General features: G+C 43.6%; 1 protein-coding gene across 1 annotated transcript in view; it reads left to right on the plus strand.

Annotated features, from left to right (window-relative positions):
• LOC148481849 (uncharacterized) overlaps positions 1-20,723 on the plus strand; it is a 99,569-nt gene that overhangs the window by 48,109 nt on the left and 30,737 nt on the right. The window contains exons 4-8 of the mRNA XM_088452918.1: positions 2,291-2,344; positions 10,787-10,857; positions 13,206-13,431; positions 17,740-17,949; positions 18,115-18,143. Of these exons, the coding sequence (XP_088309044.1) occupies positions 2,291-2,344; positions 10,787-10,857; positions 13,206-13,431; positions 17,740-17,949; positions 18,115-18,143 (590 nt within the window). The remainder of the gene's footprint in view (positions 1-2,290; positions 2,345-10,786; positions 10,858-13,205; positions 13,432-17,739; positions 17,950-18,114; positions 18,144-20,723) is intronic.

Consider the following 20,723-nt stretch of genomic DNA (forward strand, 5'->3'; position numbering starts at 1 on the left):
CCCCCCTTATGCAGGCCCCCAGCAGTGATCCCCCCTATCAAGTGCCCCCTGTAGTTTTCCTCCCTATTTAGTGCCCCCAGTAGTAATCCCCTAGTAGTAGTAAACCCCTTATAGTGCTCCCAGTAGTAGTTCCCCCCTACCGATGCAGTGCCCCCAATAGTAGTCCCTCCCAAGTCGTAGTCCCTAGTAGTGCCCCACCTAATGGTGCCCCCAGTAATGGTCCCCCCCAGTAATGGTGCCCCCAGTAGTGCTCCCCCCTGTAATGGTGCCCCCAGTAGTGCTCCCCCCTGTAATGGTGCCCCAGTAGTGCTTCCCCCCTGTAATGGTGCCCCCCGATGTGCAGACACACAACACAAGTAAAAAAAAATACACTTACCTGAATCCACGCTCCGGCTCCAGCCACTGCTCCTGGCCGTACGTCAATCCTCCCGGGCTGGTGCGCTCTGCATTATGGGAGAGACGTCATGACATCATGACGTCTCTCCCATTACCCACTGCAGGAGCTGGAAGGGTGGCCGGCTCTTGCAGTGGGAGCTCAGCAGTCAATGAGACTCTGTCTGATTCTCATTGGCTACTGGTTAACAAAACACATCGCTGCCGCGTGGCGGTGATGTGTGTGCAGCAGCAGCAGCCAATGAGAGTCTGTCTGACTCTCATTGGCTGCTGGTTAACACACACATCGCTGCAGCACTGGTGGCGATGTGTGTGTTACTGCACAGCCTGAGACCGCCCGCCTCCCACCCTCCTCCTGGCGTTATTGGGTAAGTGCTCAGGAGGAGGGAAGGGAAGGTCTCGGCTGTGAAGCAAAGGACCAGCGCTGGGCGCAGGGAAGCCTAGCGCCGATCCTGTGTAAATGTGTAACACTGACCGCACACACTGCGGTCGGCGCTACACTGCCTAACTAGGGCGGGTCGGTACCATGGCTGGTGGGCCCCCCCGCGCCACTGGTCCTATGGCACCCAGGGCACACGCCCTGCTTGACCCCCCTTAGTTACATCACTGATGGGGATCCTGCTCTCCTGTCATGTGACTGTCCTCGATACTTACTGCGGTCTTACAGCAGTGTCACCAAGCAATTATAGCACAGATAAGTTGTGGCTAACGCACTCAAACAACCACACACAAAAAAATTTTTGATTTTTTTTCACTAGTGGTGTGGCTAACGCGCACACACAAAAAAAGGTTTTATTTCTTTTACACTGGAGGTGAGGAAGCATACCCCTGATAGACAGAGCATCCCCTGGACAACACAGCAGAACAGCCAGTGTCTATGAACAGCCAGACAGCCACTATGGACTACAGCCAGCCAGCCCCTATGGGCAGGACAACAGCCAGCAAAAGCCAGCCAGCCCCTATGGATAACAGCCAACCAGCCCCTATGGACAGGACTGCCTCAAAACAGTCAGCCCCTATGAACAACAGCCAGCCTCTATGGACTACAACCAGCTATCCCCTATGGATAAGACAACAGTCAGCCCCTGTATGGATTAATATGGACAACAGCCAGCCCCTATGGACAGGACAACCTCAAAACAGCCGGCCAGCCAATATGGACAACAGCCAGCCCCTATGGACTACAGCCAGCCAGCCCCTATGGATAACAGCCAGCCAACCCCTATGGACAGGACATCCTCAAAACAGCCAGCCAGCCCCTATGAACTACAGCCAGCCAGCCCCTATGGACAGGACAACAGCCAGCCACTATGGCTAACAGTCAGCCCCTATGGACATGACAACCTCAATTATGCAGCACAGTTCCCAGCACAACCTCACAAGTCACAATGCACTACAGCAGCCACCCAGCAGTGGAGCACAGCTCCCAGCTCCCTCCCTCTTCACTCTCCACAGCCGGAATTAAAAATGCCAGCGTTCGCGAGACCTTTATAGAATCCAAAACCTGCGAGAATCCGACAGCAGGATGAAGATGTTTTGCCTCGTTTTGAGATCCGAGTCAGGCGGGAAAACACGAGCTGACTCGGATCTGACTCTAATCCCCTAAGTTCGGGTGGGTTCAGATCTCTGAGCCACTCATCTCTACTACTTACATGATGATGGACAAGAGCTTCCAGAGATAATGGCAGAAATTGCCCAAAAAAATGTTTTTAAATATTAAATTTGATTTAACTTTTTCACATTTCTCTTTTTAATTTTTTGTTTCAAGCTGTTTTTTTTTTTCTTTCAAATGAAATGGACTGAGAACTGCAGGAACAATGGGCGCTTTTGGCAAACTGCATCCATGATTCAGAATGAGTCACTTATATTTTGTCTTTATTTATATTTCTTTTAACAGACCAATGTTCTCAGGACGAGGCTGTGGACATAGACAAGGCTGAAATAATACCAGGTAAGATATCAGTAGAGATGAGCAATATTTTCAAAACTGTACCATGAAATAATACTGCAGCTCAGAGGTTCCCAATATGTGCTCCGCGGCTTCCTGGAGAGCCGCAGCGCTGTCACTTTGGTGCCACGGCCAGAGACCTAACGAAGCCAGCCTAATTTTTTTTCTTTCCCGTGGTGGAAGAGACTTGGGTTGGTGAGGTGAACACAGGGGGCGTGAGGATTGCAGCGTACAGAAGTGTGCGGAGCTGCCAGCAGTAAGCAAATGGCATAGAGAGAGGGCCGGGTTCTATAGGGAGGGGGCCACATAGGGAAACATAGGGGGGAGGGCTGAAATAATAGATACTTGGAGGGGGCTGCAAAGGGAGACTGCAGACACTTGGAGAGGACTGAGTGCCGCATAGTGTTCTATATGGAGGGGGGTGCATATGGAACTATAGGGCGGGGGAGAACTGCAATGAGAGACACTTGGAGGGGGCTTCAAAGAGAGAGAATTGGAGGGGGTTGCAAAGTAAGAGATGAAATGGAAGAGAGATGAAGGGGGCAATAGGGGAGAGACAGAGGGGGCAATGGGCAAGAATAGCACAGTTTTTCTCTTTCTTCCTAAAGTCTTATTACGTTATTTTGACCCAACTACTTAAAAAATAGGAATGCTCGATAATTATTTTGGTTTAGGGGTGCCTTGAAAAAATTATAGAGACCCTAAAGGTGCCTGGAACTGAGACAGTTTGGGAACCACTGCTGTAGCTTGTTCTGCATTTGGTTGCTGAATTTGCCCCATTTTGCAATATGAATTGGTCTTAGAGGGATCCCCCCTTATTATATTTGTTCCATCTCGGCTTTCCTCTTATTACTGTATATCCTGACTGATTCCGAATGAATTGCTACAGTTGTTCATCCACCCTTATACAGTATTTAGACTATAAAAATATAGAATGCAAAATTTATAAATCCAATCTGGAATGCCACTTGGAGAAAGGTAAGTCAGAGGCAGAATTCAAAGATAATCTGGTTTTCACATCTGCAAAATGGTCTGACCCATAGCTCCCATATTGAGTAAACTGTGTATAGAATAGATTACTAAAAAAAAATAATACAAAAAAAATTGGCAGCGTTCCCTCAGATCCTCAGTTAGTGATACTGTCTCGAAGTTGTACAGTGCAGGACCAAAACCTGTATGAGAGATGGAAACAAACAGCATTTCCCCTATAGCCTACATGCCTTGTACTGAACTCTGGGGTCCGGCAGGATTACCGAAAGTTCCACAACTCTTGCAGTGGTATCAGCGGGATGTAGTTATGAGCTCTAAATCCCCACGACTAAAACCAGACACAGGACTTAAGATAGGCATCAAAATACTGACGCCTATCTTAATCCCGATGCCGGAATGCAGAAGGACTCCATCCCAAACAAGGTAAGTCCGGGGCATTTTAGCAGTTAGCCGCGGTGGGGGGAGGGTTAGATTTAGACACCACCAGGAGGACTTACGGTTAGGCACCCCCCAGGGAGGGTTATGGTTAGGCTAGGGGAAGAGAGTGTTAGGGTTAGGTGCCAATAGGGGGAGGTCAGAATTAGGTACCCTCCCAGGAGGGTTAGGTTTAGGGTGCGGGAAGGTGGGGTTAGGTTTAGGTACCTCGGGAGTATTAGGAACCCTGGCCATTATTACTAAAAGGGTAAATAAATCATGACATTTGGATGTTTTGAATAAATTGTGATGAAATAAGACTCCCCAAATCTCTCCTCTGCCACTTTTTTCAAACAGACCAAAACACCAAGGGGTAAATTTAATAAGAGTCGAGTTCGGGTGACTTTGTGTGAGTTTGTGTGAATTTGTGTGAGTTTGCAAACTTACGTGAGTTTAGGCATTTTTTTCATCTCGCAAATTTACTAATGACAAACTCGAGTGAGTTTGAAGTGAGTTTTTTTCTTTTCACTGTTAAAACTCATGTGAGATTGCAAACTTGAAAAAACTCACCATCTGCCAAATTAGGAAGTAATTTAGATGAAAAATATTGCAACTCGCAAATTTACTAAGAATCGAGTTTCCAATCTCGTGTGAGATTGTAGCAAACTCACTGTGAAATAGAAGTTTTAAACACTCACCTCCTGAGCTGCAAGTTTGGCTGAAACATACACAAATCATTGTAATTTGTGTATGTTTTTTTTTTTTACTTGTTTAAATAGGGTTAATTATTTTAAAAAAATGATGTGAGGTCCCCCCCAAAGACTAACCAGCCCCGGATTTGCCAGCCTGCCCTGGTTCTTAAAATTACATGGAAAAAAATGTGTAGAGTACCTCTGTAATTTAAGAACCAGCACCAGGCAGCAGGGACAGAGCTGGTTTTAAATATAGGGAGAAAAAAAATGGCGTGAGGTTCTCCCTATATTTAAAACCAGCGCCGGACCCTTTCTAGTGAAGGACTGATGCCACAGCCAGGGGTGTCCTTTCACTGGTCCCCCCAGCCACAGCATCAGCCCTGACCACTAGTCAGCCTAGGCGGCCAGGAATCCCTGGGGAGTTGGGGACCCCTCCAATAAAGGGGTCCCCTTCTTCAGGGCACCCCTGGCCTAGGCTGATAGCCCGGGGCTATCCCCGCCACCCCTGGGCAGTGGGTGGTGGGTTGATAGTGTAGGTGTAGTGTGAAAAATGGAATTAACAACATTGTCTTTACAGTAGAGTTGCAGATCCCAGCAGGCCTCCCCCGCATGCTGGTACATGGAGAACCACAAGTACCAGCATGCGGGGCATTAAGGGGCCACTGGTACCTGTAGTTCACCTGTTATGAATTGTGTAAAAAAACACAAGACACACACACCGTGAAAATAAAGTTTTATTATATACTCACACATACACACCTTCTTCCAGATGTTCACAGCCCCTTCTCAACGTAAAGTATCCAATGGATACACACTGTAACAACACGCTACAGCATTCTGTTACAGTAACACTAATGACAGCTCAGGGTTTGAGCTGTCATTAGTTACCGGGCTGCGAGTCAATCAGCAGCTGCTTAACATTAGCGGCCGCTCATTGGCTGGGACCCACGTGTAGGAACCGCTCATTGGCTAAGCCCACGTGGGTCCCAGGCAATGAGCGGCCGCTAATGTTAAGCTGCAGCTGATTGGCTCACGGCCCTCCACTAATGATAACTCATTCTCCATGAACTATCATTAGTGCACTGTATCTACATGCTGCAGCATCGAAAAACTCACTTTCAGCTAAACTCACATCAAATTTGCGAGTTGTTAAAGGGAAAAAACACGTGAGTTTTGGTAAAGCAAAGTGAGTTTAAAAACATCAAAACTCGACCAAACTCGAATCTTAGCAAATTTACCCCCAAGAGTGAGTTTATAGTGTAATAATTTCAATTTCCAAAGAGAATAATTAAATAAATTATTAGGCATAAATTGCCAATAGTTGTGATTCTAAATGAATATTTGCCTTTTTGAGAATCTTACTTAAAATCACTTATTTGAAGCACAGCACTGGACATGTACAGCATTAGGATGACATAATTCCATTTAGATCCCTTGGTGGTGCACACTTCCAGTGGGTCTCCTGCTGTACACACTACAAACTATCAGCATGGTAAAAGGGAACATGGCACAATCTGGATATTAGGGGAGATGTATGAAGGGACGGTAGGGGAAAAAACTGGTAACTGCGCATATTAAGTGCTGCAGTTACCGCTTCCCTACATGTAGCAATGCGGGGAAGCGACCTATGCTCCTCTGTCATTATCGGTGCTGCTATCTTCGGCAATCCCCACCAGAACACACAACACATGAGCACTAGGCTAATGCACTGTGTGCTCTGGTGGGGATCGCCGGAGGGGGGAGTTTTCATAGATATTTATACATCTCATCGTTAGAGCTTCCTGCTAGGCCTCGGTAAAGAGGAGAAGCAGAAACAGTTATAGCGACTGCTATAATACATCTCCCCTGTTATCTCATTATTTACCACTTGAGAAATCATTTGGAGATTATAAATGACCTGCCCAGTTTTCTTTCCCTCCTGGTTGTGTATAATATTAGGGAAATTAATCCCAAAAAATAAAAGATAATAATCAGGGAGAAAAACATTATTAATAATCTTAGAAGGGGCAAACCATTGTGCATATATGTACCCTTGTATTCAGAGCCCATGGGTCCCAGGAAGAATGCTTATATCTAGATTGGAAGAAGCACATTTGTTCTTACCCCCTTATAGGACCAGACCCGATGCTGATTAGCAGAACATTTTGTTTTCAATGTGTGATAGAGCTCAACACATCATCGCTGACAGTCTGGGATTCACCCACCAAACCGCAGGATAATACATGGTGATCTGGAGGCCACATTCAAGGTTAAATCTCACCACAAAACACTGCAGGCTATAACATAGCCCCTCTTGTCCTATGGAAGGAGGGTTACGCAAACTGGAGGCAGATTAAAAGGTTACAAAACATCCCCCTAAATCAATTTAACCGGATCAGGCGCAATTGTTCTTCCATCAATAGTTTTGAGGGTCAAGCTAAATGCATGTATAATGATTTCGCTATTAGAGGTTATCCCTCCAAAATCTTAGATAAGGCATATGCAAGTAGTTACAATCAAGACAGATCAGAATTATTGGTACCTCATAAGAAAGAGAGTAATGTACAAACTTTAACTTCTAATCTTTGTGTTGTATCTAAATATAATAATAAATCCTCACAGATTAGGAACACCTTGAATTCCAATTTCAATATTTTGAAACAAGACAACTTATTAAATAATATCTTAAAAGAGAAACCACGTATTGTGTTCAGGAGGAACAACAACCTCAGAACACACTTGGCCCCAAGTGTTCTGAGGAAGGACACTAAAGTTGGTTTAAATAACCAATCTTGGTTGTCGAGGTTGAAGGGATGTTTTAGATATGGTAAAAATAGATGTTTGACCTGTGATTTCATACCTAGTCGTATGGGTACAATAATATCATATTCCAATAAAGAGAGCTTTCCAATTTTGGACTTTATTAACTGTGATTCCAGCTATTGTATCTACATACTGCAGTGCCCTTGTGGCCTGCAGTACGTGGGGAGAACCATTCGTACACTTAAGACCAGATTCAGGGAGCATAGGCTCAACATTCTTAAAAGGTTCCAATCTCATAGTGTCTCCCGCCATTTCAGTGCTGTACATAATGTGAATCCTCAAGGACTATCAGTCACTGGTGTTAGAACAATTGCGAAGAGCAATAGAGGAGGCAATCGCTATAGACAGCTTTGCTCCCAGGAGGCTTTCTGGATATTTAGGCTTCGTACCTTATATCCAGATGGCCTCAGTGAGACTATCGATTTTGAGTCCTTTGCTCACTAGAGAATTGTATATTCAATTTAATAATGGGTAATCAATTGTTTTAGGTTCATGAGGGCTGATATGTCCAAAGGAGGATGTCATAAGTCATTAATTAAGGGTGAACTCATGTGTCAGTTATCTGTCTCTGTGGAACTTCCATGACCATCTTTGATATGTATTATATGAGGTATGGCAAGGACAATAGATTATATGTGCACAGCCCGATTCTTCAATACGGGTTTTATTATACAACATGATCTATGAATTTAATCATTAAGAGTTTTTTTCAACATTGATCTTAGGTAGACTGATGTTAGAGAGTATGATGTACTTCGTAGTTAGGTATATAGTACCTGTGTACTAACATTCAATTCGCACAATTATGTTTTTTTTTTTTACGCTATAACCAGTTTATCATTGTTAGATTATTTTTAATAGAGATATGCAAGATAGCATCTTATTATAAAGGTGAATTTCATAATACAGTTATTATAACCATATTGTTAGATTTAGATTAATTAATCAGGTATAAAATGTTAAATTTAAATCAATATATGTATTCAGAGTCATTTTCAAGAGTTTAAGTAAGGAAGAAGATAAGCTCCAAATTAATGGTATACATAAATGTATTGCCCCTGTGGTACAGAGGTAATGGTCATTGATTAATGATTGAAGGGTCCAATGTTCGAATCCCAGTTGGGGATAGAACTAATAATCAACAGATCACTTTTTGCCCTTACATGTAAGAATTCCTGAGATAGGGGTATTGTAGATTTGGAATTTTTATTGCAACTATTTCCAATCTATTCTTACTAATTGGGATCTATGTGACTGGTTATTAGTGATACGCAGCTAGACAACTGTGTTCACCATTGGGACATATATTCCTATAACAGCAACAAGGTTAATTTATATCAGTATATTGGTTGCCATATTATTACCATAGAGCTATTTGGTTATATCTAACTATTAGAATATATAAGGGCATATGCAATAATAACAATGATGTATATCTATTTTAAGAAATTCAATATAAATATGAAACAAAAAATCTTTTCAGGAGCGATATGGGCTCTGGTAGAGGCTAATAACAATGTATGAATAAAAATATTTTGCACTGAGTGAACTGCCTCCATGGTGTAGAGGTAACATCTAGTAATCAATGTCAGAAGGGTCCTAGGCTCAATCCACAGACAGGGATGAAATGAATAAATAAACTAATTTTTTATTATGTATTGTTTGTTATAAGTTAATATCGTCATGAGCTCCATGCATATAGGACAGAGATATATATTTTCGATATGCATATTAAGACACTGTTTGATGTTATATTTTTTAATATATATGTAATGATTTTGTTAAATCTTTGAGATAAATATATACTAGTGCATGGAATTTCATATTGGAGAACAAAATTACTGCCTTCTAGGATTCCAGGTGCGATACACCTGGGAGTAATGAGCAATTTGAGTCATGATCCAATGGAAAGCTTTCTTGTGCTTTATAAACCCAACTGAAAAATCTGACAGTCACTGTTTGAAAAGCCCACATTGCAAGGGGCGAAACGCGTCTGGTATTTCCCCCATTCTAAAGTGTCATTTGCATACGGATGCTCCATATCGGATGTACCATCTCCGCACCTCAACAGCCGCTTCCTGTTCTGCTGAGCGGTATTCCAGGCAATACAAGGAGGTGACTTTAAATTGGCTTTAACCCGGCAAGTATAGTGGGCTGCACAGCCGCCAAGGGAGACAGTAGCGATTGCTGAGGCAACATCAACCCTCATCTGGTACCCGCCGACAGTCTCTGGGATAGCCGTCCTCCTTCAAACACCGCAGCGCTGTACAGCCTAATAGGCTAAGGACAGGTATCATTGATTTACAGCGACATCTGATCAGACCAATTGCACTTGACACATTATTTCCATATATATATTTTTTTTCTTCTCTTCTGTCTGGACATTAATTTAATATATCAACTAGACTGTTTTTGCCGTCAGTGCTCATCAATTACTCCATTTCAAATTGCACAAGATACTCAAATTTAGTTTTATATGCTCATTAGAGTTTTACTGTTGCAATTTAAGAGACAGTGTATTTGACAATTGAATGTTTGTTTTTTATTAATTGAAACATATATATTTTTATAATAAAATGGTATATTTTTATATGTTTGGAGCCATGACTGTTTTTTGATGCATGTGAATCCTGCGATCTAAGCACTAATAAGGCGTATTAGCGCAGTCTGTGAATAATTCATGTTCTGCAGATTAAAAGGTGCAACAGATAGTTGCAGCATAAACATTACATACTGTAATAGCAAATGTAGACTGTGTAGAGTAACTATAAACAATGCTTACTACATATTATCCAAGTACTCTATGGCCCTCATTCGCTCGCTTTGAATAAGGTTGGCCGCTTTGCTCTTTGAAGCTGGCCTCCTGGTCGCTCGCTAAGCTTTGGGTGACCACCCACAGCTTTAGCGAGCGGCCAGGTGATGGGCACGATGGTCTCGACCATCGCTACCATCGGGGCTTACAACGAGACCCTTGCGGTAGAGTCTCATCTACTGCAAGCCCCTGGTAGCTTACTGCTCTAACAGAACAGGAAGCTCCCTACTGACGTCACTGGTGATGTCAGTAGGGCCGCCTACAAATGGCAGGTGTTCCTTCAGGAACGTCTCCGTTTGTCCGGCCACCCCCCCTCCCCACCTACAAAACGGGGCGAGCTGTCAATCAACATCAAGAGCTGCCCCGTTTGTAGCGAGCCCCAGAGCGAGTGAATTTCTCACTCGTTCTAGGGCTTGCGCATGTGCACTGCACGAGCCGCTTATGCGCAGGGCCTCACCATCGACCTGCTTGCGAGCGGGTCTGAATGAGACCCAATGTCCATTGCGTTTGTCAGCATTATCATGTACACATTCATTGTTTTAGCAATCACATACATTACACAGCTCTAATCCCCTAAAACTGTATGTGCTTACTTTGCTTTATTCCTTACATTAGTATTGAGCAACAAGAGCTGAGCACCCTCAATTTCAATATTACCAATAATATCCTCAGTTTGTCAGTACTTTTTTAAGTTAATTAAATTTTTTACATTTTGTATTTTTTTTATATTCACAGACAACTGGAACTATAAGACATTGGTGGGAAATTACAGGTTTTCGTTCTGGTATTGGTATAGCCAATTTTGTGTAAGTCACTAGTCACAGCGATTATAATGTTCTCTCTCTCTCTCTTTCTCTCTCTCTCTCTCTCTCTCTCTCTCTCTCTCTCTCTCTTTCTCTCTCTCTCTCTCTCTCTCTCTCTCTCTCTCTCTCAGACTTTGTATATTTCCATTTCCTACATCCCATCTTAACTGATGTTATATGTTTAGTTCATTGTATGCCTCTAGAGAAAAAGAGTACAGATAAGTACACTTTAAATGGAAGTAAAACACACATAATATAAATACACTGGTTGAAAATACTCCATTAGAATAAGTGTATACAGGTTGAGTCTCCCATATCCAAATATTTCGAAATACGTAATATTCCGAAATACGGAATATTTTTAGCATGACTGAGATAATGGAACCTTTGCTTTTTGATGGTTCAATGTACACAAACTTTGTTTAAGGCACAACATTATTAACAATAAAGTATAAAATTACCTTCAGACTGTGTGTATAAGGTGTATATGAAACATAATTGAATTTCATGTATGTACACAAACTTTGATTGAGCCACAAAATTATTGAAAATATTGTATAAAATTACCTTCAGGCTGTGTATAAAGTGTATATACCACATAAATGCATTCTGTGAGTATATTAGGGTCCCATTCCCAAGATATTTCATTATTTTATGCAAATATTCCAAAATACGGAATATTCCGATATCCAAAATACCCTTGGTCCCAAGCATTTTGGATATGGGAGACTCAACCTGTATAAATATCCTTAAAACACAATGTGGACTTACTGTCATAGGACTTGATGGAGATAGGATAAGGTCCAGAACAGACAGACTCCTTCTCCTGTGATGGGGACAATGGTGTGAGTCACCATCTGACCTTTAACATTAAAAAACGTAATTGCCATGTTTGAGAATAAGAAAAATCTAATTTCAAAGCAAGTGAAGAATCCAAATGGAAAATTACTAGTCCAAGTGTTAAAGAGGAAACATTTTATTCTTTTCACCCCCTTAAGGGATCGAATTTTGCTAATATTTTGTTTTAATGGGTGCTTACATCTTGGAAGAAATAAACAGTTCTCACCAAATTTTATGTTTCTAGGTCAAGGGGTTTGGGCAGAAAACATTTTAGCCCTTTTCATCCCCTTACGAGTCGAATGTCAAAAAATCCCTTCTTAGTAGGCACCAATAGATGGTCCCAGCTAGTTTGTTGCTCCATACGCCATGTAGCACATGATGCATTTCTCACGCCACACAGTGTGCCTTGAGTCGCGCCACACAGAATGTTTAATAAGGGAACGTAGTGTAGCACTGGAAAAAAGTCATAACATGTAATACAACTTTTTGTCCTCCAGATGTCAGATCCTAAACTATACAGCACATGCGTCAGATTTCCAATGCATTTTCTGTATCACCGCCCGATGATTGTCATATGGAATCTCATACTGTAGTACATGGCCCAGTTGAGCCGGTTGGGAGTCACACACAGTGCATTCCATATTTAGATACTATAGTAAATAAAATATTTGGATTATCTGCGCTTCAAAATTAGATGCAGCTAAAAAATTCTTAGTAGTGACCACAATAACTACAGGAAAAACATAAATGTAAAACAAGCAATTTAGAATTTAACGCTTCTAAAATCAGGATAGCCATCGGGAATTCTACATAAAACCTCACAAAATTCTTCAGAGTGTTACTTAGGCTTTATATGATATATATGTTCATATGATCTGTGCTGGAAAAATAAGCTGAGATCTCAGGCCCTGATTCAGAGCCGGACGCTCTGAATCAGGGCCATCCCTCCTTCATTTTGGAGCAGCCTCCTGGCCGCTCGCATAGCTGTGGGTGAGCGGCCAAAATGATGGTCGTGATGGTCTAGACCATCGCGACCATCGGGCTTACAATGAGCCCCTTGCAGTAGGGTCTCGCTGCCGCAAGCCCTGGAGTGCTTTTGGCTCTATCAGAGCCGAAGGCACTCCCACTGACATCACTAGGAACGCCTCCATGGGAACGCCTCCGTCTGGGCAGCCACGCCCCCGGCACGCCCACCAAAGGGGGCGTGCTGTCAATCACCATCGACAGCACGCCCCCTTTGATGCGAGACCCATAACGACGGCTTGCCTATCGTTATTTGGATCTCGTGCATGCGTACGACGGAGCCGCCTCCGTCGTCCGCATGCGCACTTGGGCAACATTGACCCGCTTGCGAGCGCTCAGCGCTCGCGAGCGGGTCTGAATTAGGCCCTCAGTGCAGAGGGCAGAACGTTTCCTCAGCTGCAGCCTATATAATATCAGTTATACTGTATATATTTTTAGTTTCAATGTTTGATAAGTTTTTCTGCAACATATTATTATGTCTATTACAGATTGTCACACAGACCACACATAAATGTGAGTGGATTGAACATTTGCTACAATCAAACACTTTCAGTGAGTTTAGAAAGGACGGGGAAATCTCCAAATTTGAAGTACACGGAGACATCAACTTTAAAAAGAAAATTTCCAGCTACTCCTGTGTCATCTTTTGTTTTGAAAATGGCGTGTGGGATGACAAAGTGCTTGAAGATGTGAAGACACTATCTTCCTATTATGGTAAATAGCTTTGCTATGACCTCTAGTATATATCACTGTATGACAAATGTAACAGATGGGGATAGGCAAAAGGTATTTTACTTATCAAGTCTGAAGGGAGCCCATGAGATGCAGCTGTCAGCCAATGGGAGTGTGTCCAGAATCTTCATGCCACTAGGCCATGCCCCCCCACTCTGCATATGGCAGCAAATCACGGGCCTATGAAGGAGGGAGCATGTCCAAAATTATGCCATTCTCATAGAATCAAATCATATTCCATATACTCCCAAAAGTGTCCACCTCACTGATAATCCACTCAAATGTTACTAGCTTTCAAAATATTTCCACTCAAGAATATTCCATTTCATTTGTCATGCCAACTAATGGCCGAGCAGGACAACCTGCCTTGCCACCCTAGATGCTTTTTAGCATATCTATGAGTTGAAGGAGTCTCCCATTTCTATCCTATGAACCCTTCCTCCCCTTCCTCTACTGCCAACAATGCAGTGAGCCCCATCTGAAGCATCTGAAAAAGTCTTCATCTGATATCACACCTGATTTTACTAGGCAGGACAAGTCTACCACCAGCAGGATCCACATTCACTCTCCCATTCCTTTGGTGACTATGATGAGCCATCCTGTCTGGTGCAGGCACAAAAAATTTACTTTCTCACCTTTCAAACTCAAACCCAGGTGCAATTGCAAGGCCTTATTTCTGGTCTCCAGCAATAATTTGAGACTGAATTTAAAAAGAAAGAAGCAGTCACATCAGTAAAATGCAATTGTGTTGTTTTCTAATTTGTCAACCCAGACATCTATTTTAGAAATGAGACAAGAAAATTTCATGAGGTTCCAAAAGGACACAGATAAAGACCTGGATCACAGAGAAAGTTGCAGTTGGAAGAACTCAGGCCTAAGAATGAAGATCTTTAAAAAGGAAAACAACACAATTTTAAAATTCAGAATCTACATGAGAATCTTACTCAGGACAACTTGGAACTTTACCTCCAAGGCACATTCCCCATGATGGTGCCTGGCCGGAGCCCAATCAGCTACCAATCGAAAGGGCCTCAGACCTTTTGTCATGTCATCTGTAGAGAGGTAAAGAAGAACTTGTACAAAGCATCTTCAAGATATAAGATGTTTGCAGACAGGAAGAGGAAAAAGGCTCCTTTACTATGGCTGTCAACCAAATATCTACTACTGAGGGTGCTTACGATAAAGTTTGTCCCCAGATTCATTGGCCCATTCCAGATTCTCCAAGTGATAAACCCTGTGGCATATTGTCTAAAGATCCCTGGCATGCTTAAGGTTGCAAATGTTTTTCACATCTCCCTCTTGAAACCGTTAGTTCTGAATTGATTTTCAAAGTCCTGTCACCCTCCTTCAGCTATTTCAGTAGATCCCCTAGAGTATGAGGTAAAGCAGATTTTGGACTTCAGAGTGTCTCAAAGTACAGTCCAATTCCTGGTGGACTGGAAAGAATATGGTCCTGAAGACCGCTGTTGGGTCAAGGCCTCGGATATTCATGCATCCCAACTTCTTTGGAAGTTCCACCAGACGTTCCCTAACAAGTCATTTGTGGTGTCTTTGGCGCCCACCCCTAGAGGAGTGGGTAATGTCACAGCATGCTGGATCCCGATGTCCACATATTGGGTCGGACAGCACTGGGGGATGTGTCTGTGGGCCAACAGATGGGAGGTCCCCATCTGTCACTTCTCTAAGATCTTACTTGCTGTTCCTTATCTGCAGCCACCTACAGTAGGGCAGGCGTCTGCTTTTCCCCGGTGGCTTCCGGATTGCGGCTGCAGTTTCCATAGGGTCGCACTGCTTAGTAATAGTACTTAAAGGGCCATACATACCTCCTGGTTATGTAACACGAGGCGGCAAATTTTAACCTCCTTCTATATATGGTACACTCCTGTGCCAAAGTATAGGCGCCAAAATCTTAATCCAGCATTTCTGTTTGTGACTTCATTGTTTGTTCATGACCTTGGCTCTGTTCGTGACCCAACTTCATCTGTTCCATGGTACTGCACGTGGTACTTTTGTTTTACCTTGAATTTCCTCCATGATCTGCATATGTTTGCTCCCTGGTAACGAATTGTCCATTTGCTTTTGACCCGACTTGATGACTGCGCTGTACGTTCACATCGTACTCTGCTCCATCCAGAGCTCACCAACACCTCTACTAGGGACCTTACCGCCTGATTCAGACACGGTCGCAAGATGCAGATGCTCGCTCCTAGCATATGCAAATTCGGCTCAGTAACAACATGGCAGGCGATTGCACGGCAAGGTATAAGCACGCCCACTATGTCTCGAGCGATCACTTTGTGTATGTAGATGCCCATTAGCATGTCTTGAGATGCCCACTAGCGCACGTCAGCTCCAGGAAGTGTCTATAAACATTGGTACATCGAGGACAAACAGAAGCGATCGCAGCGCTTCTGGTTGACTCAACCCTCCCGCAAACATTGCGTGCTCTTCAGTGTAAAAAACAACCAAGTGATGTGTACAATGACGCATCTTTGCTAATTATGCACACCCATAAAACTCAGTTTTGACACTCAGACACGCCTGCGTTCGCACATCCGCTTCCCGTTCACAAGCACCTTCCCCTGTCACCACCCACAAATGGCACTATCTGTCACTTATAGTAGCCGCCAGTCTGTGTACTACAAGCACACGATTCCCCATCACTGAGACTGGCTTGTGCACGTGCACTGCGAACTATACACATGCGCAGATGGGCGACTATCGGTCAGTGTGAGCATCCGCAGCTTAGCGAGCAGGTCTGAAACAGGCCCTTAGTCTGAGAGCTGCGACCTGTGTGTTGGACACAGCTAAGTCCAAACATCCTTGTGGGGCTGCTGGTGAATACTGCCGGCACGTTAGATCCCATACCCAGTAATAGGTCTCACCAATCCCAAATATGGGTTAGCATACACTATCCATCTGAGACTTGCGACAAGCAGATATGTGGCAGAGTCCAGGGACCTGTGCCCTGGGCAATGGCACCACTCACACACTCCTAGTTACTGGCCTGTTATGCACTATATCACCCTCTCACTAAACACATACTTTTGCTCATATTAAAAAAAATACAGAACTCCAATAAAACAAAAACCAGGTCCAACATCAGCATTGCACAATCACAGGGACAATGGTGTGGCCGCCAATTTCCTGCAGATTTGTGCTGTAGCCATGTTGCTAGAGACCTGCATATGCACATCTAGCACATTGCCATAGTACAGTATAATCACAACTGTGCCATGGAGAGAGGAGGGGGCGATATTGTCTGATGATCACAGGTGATAATTTGAAGGAGGGGAAACCCCTCTGTCATATGTGAGAGCCCCATGTTTACAGATGTAATTATGGGTGTGTTGGGGAACGTAGTAACCTTCTGTCAGTTCCATTGTACAGTACATGTCAGTTACATCATTATCACACTTGGCGTACAGTGGAGCAATATCACTTAGTTCTCTTTTTCATTAATTTTCTATTTAAAATTTTTACTTTAAGTATCAAAAAAAATTAAATGATTTTGTACCTGATTCACTACGGATCACTATTGTGATCGCGGCTGTGATTACGTACGCAGGTCTGCTGCAAAAATATGCTAATGACTGCAATCGCACTGCCAGCATAGAGACGCCCACTACCTCCCACTACCGCTATCTCACAACTGTAATAACTTGCAGTCCTGTGTACATCGGGAACATCGAGTAACATCGGACCCTCAAACACAATTACTGCAGCCTTGACCTTACTCAGAAAATGCTATCCTCATCGCACGCAGTGAGTACACAAGCTGTGTATGCCGTCGCAGTGGCTAAATTATGCACGCCCATGCAGCATCGTTCCAATGGACTGCCACATCTGCGTTTCTACAACCAGTCCCCTGTCACCACTCCCAAACACTCATGGCCTGTCCCTCCATCAGCGATGGCTTTGTATCTGTGTGCGTGATCGCAGAGCGTTCGCAATGCTAACTCATGCATACGCACTGCAATGTGTACGCTATCGCAATTGCGATCCATGCTAAATCAGGCCCTTTTGTTAGGTCTGTACATGTGTGATATAATTTCATCTATTTTCTTGTCTCTTGCTATAACAAGTTGTGCTAATATAGCGTTACGCTTGCACAGTCTCTCTTCCATGGAAGTAGCGAGTAGCTGGGTATAAATCTGATGACTGACACAGTGACACAGTGGAGCAGAACCTAGTGATGAAATAACAATGATTTTAGCTCTTGTGTGGACCAATAAGGGGATGCTGAGCCCATGCAGTAACCAGTCTCTGTCTCTCTCACATGTGCTCCAGCACTGAGGAATGTGATTGTCCTGCTGGGTGGAGGCAGAGAGGATCCTGGGCTCTGTGAGCAGCAGACGGAAATTAGATCATGGTGTAAGGACCAGAAGTATGACTGTAGCTTTGAGATTCTGCCCCTCACAGACAGTGACATCACCTGGTCCAGGGAACACCTGATGTCATATGAGAAGAAGATGGGGAGAATAAGACAACTTATAGAAGGTAAAATGGGAGATTCCCTTTGTTGTTACAATGTAATTACATTTGTGTCCTAAGTCAGTATCTCTGTATCCGGTATAATTACCGCTTCTGTCAGTCCTGTATGTCCATGTGTTTCACTTAATGAGTGAATGTAAGTTACACATCTATATTGCATTTCTTTTATAGGTGCATCTTCTTACACGAGTTACTTAAAGGTAAGAGACAATGTTTTACAAACCTTATTTTGTTACTTTCCAGATGCAATTCATATACTGTACAAATACAGAAAGTGAGTCACTATGGTAACATTTTCCCCAACCTAATAATTTTTCTTTATACAATAAATAATTTGGATATTTGCAATATGTAATAAAAAGCATATTATATAAACATGTTAAGAAGGATACTTAGGGATCTCTTTAGGCTACCGACCTTCCGCTGCATGTACAGTACAGATACCAGGTAAGGTGTTATTGGGTACACGCGGCCCAGTTTGGCAACATGGGAAAAACATTTTTGCGCATCTGGACTCTCAGGTCCGTGATTGCACAGTAACATATTAATCTTAATACATAGAACTTTTACCCTTAGTTTTACGCTGCCGAGAAAGGCAGTTTACCGTCACAGGTGGTCTGCCTTCATGCAGAGTCCAAATTTATTATACTCCTAAGTTCTGTAGTAACCACAGTAATAGTTACAAAATGAAAGTCACCATGACTAAGGGTCTAAAGCGGTAGCAATCGTTCTGCTGCGACATTATGCAAATGGCTGCGATCGCAATGCCACCACAGCACAATATAAAGACGCCCACTTCCCCTTACTTACATCTGTAATACCGTGCAAGTCTGTGAAAACATCGGTACCATCGAGCACAATCGGAGCCTCACGCACACTTGCACAAGGACAGACCTTACTCAGAAATTACTAAACTTTCTATACGCAGTGAGAGCTCAGGCTGCGTATAACTAACTGCCATCGCAGTAACTAAATTATGCACGCCGCTGTAATGGCGTCCAAACACACTGGCACGCCTGCGTTTCACTGACCACCTCCCCCCGTCAACACCCCCAAAGGTGCTTCCTGTCATTCACTCTGCGTACTCATTGCGATTGCTTGCCTGATCGCAGTGACTGTATAGTGCATAACGCAACAATCGGCCAACTGCGTGCACTTTTGCAATTGCGATCCGTGTTGAATCAGGCCCTAAGTACAGCAATGAGCACTTTTATTGAAATGTCAATTTATTTGTGCTATTTATAATGACATAGAAGAAAACATGACAAGTGAAATTAATGGCAAGCTAAATAGTTAGAATGAATGATGGCATGTGAGATAGGTGGGCAGTGAATGATGGCATGTGAGATAGGTGGGCAGTGAATGATGGCATGTGAGATAGGTGGGCAGTGATAATTATATAAATGGTTCATTCTACTTCTTGAGACAAAATAATATACAGTTGACATCCCCTGTAAATGTTATATTATTTGTGAAGAAGGTGACAGAGGCTAAGGGCTTCATTCAGAGCCGCTCGTAAGCGGCCGCTCGTTCTTTATGAGCGATGTTCGCACATCTGCGCATGCGTACGGATTGTAATACGCATGCGCGAACCAGTCAGTGCGGCCGAAAATCGTTTGTTCGCTAAATAGCGAATGCCTGCTATATTGAGTGACAGGAGGAGGCGTTTGTGGGTGGAAACAGGGGAAGGGGCTTGAAAATGGGGAGTGGAAATCAGAACGCAGGCGTGCTTAAAGGCCAAAACGGGCGTTTTAATGGTGTGCATAATTAATAAAGCAGCGTCATCGACCACGTCACTTGGTTGTTTTATAGTCAGAACTGCTCACAAGATTGCGGTAGCAAAAACCAACCACAAGAATAGCGAGCAGTTCATACGCTGTTCGATGTACTCGATTAATCTATTAAATAGCGGACATGACGTATGATGCGAGCGGCCAGGAGGCGTCTTTTACAAAAATACGACCGCATGTTTTGTTCGCTCGCTCAGACATAGAGGCGTGAACAGACCGCAAAGAGCGAACGGTTCATTTAAATAGCCACACCCTTTTTCCAAACGAGCGAGCGCAAATAGCGTCCGGCTCTGAATCAGACCCTAAGAACACTCTGTTAGACATGTGGTAATTCAATGACACATCTGTGTGAGAAGAGTTTTCTTCACAGACACATTTGTCTTCTTACATTATACAATTTCAAAGTCACCTATTCTGGTCTCCAACCTACATAAAGCATTAGGTCTCTCTCAGTGCCCCCCCTCCATATCTCTCTCACTGCCCCCCCTCCATATCTCTCTCACTGCTCCCCCTCCATATCTCTCTCACTGCCCCCTCCATATCTCTCTCACTGTCCCCTCCACATCTCTCTCACTGCTCCCTCCACATCTCTCTCACTGCCCCCTCCAAATCTTTGTCACTGCCCCCTCCATATCTTTCTCACTGCTCCCTCCATATTTCTCTCACTACTCCCTCCATATCTCTCTCACTGCCCCCTCCATATCTCTCTAACTGACCCCTCCATATCTCTCTCACTATTCTTACAATATCTCTCTCACTGCCCCCTCCATATCTCTCACTGCCCCTCCATATCTCTCTCACTTTCCACTCCATATCTCTCACTGCTCCCTCCATATGTCTCTCACTGCTCCCTCCATATCTCTCTCACTGCTCTTCCATATCTCTCTCACTGCCCCCTCCATATCTCTCTCACTGCCTCCTTCATATCTCTCTCACTGCCCCCTCCATATCTCTCTCACTGCCCCCTCCATATCTCTAACTGCCCCTCTA

This window comes from Taudactylus pleione, unplaced genomic scaffold (genome assembly GCF_031769625.1).
Source record: "Taudactylus pleione unplaced genomic scaffold, aTauple2 ptg000559l, whole genome shotgun sequence".
NCBI lineage: Eukaryota > Metazoa > Chordata > Amphibia > Anura > Myobatrachidae > Taudactylus > Taudactylus pleione.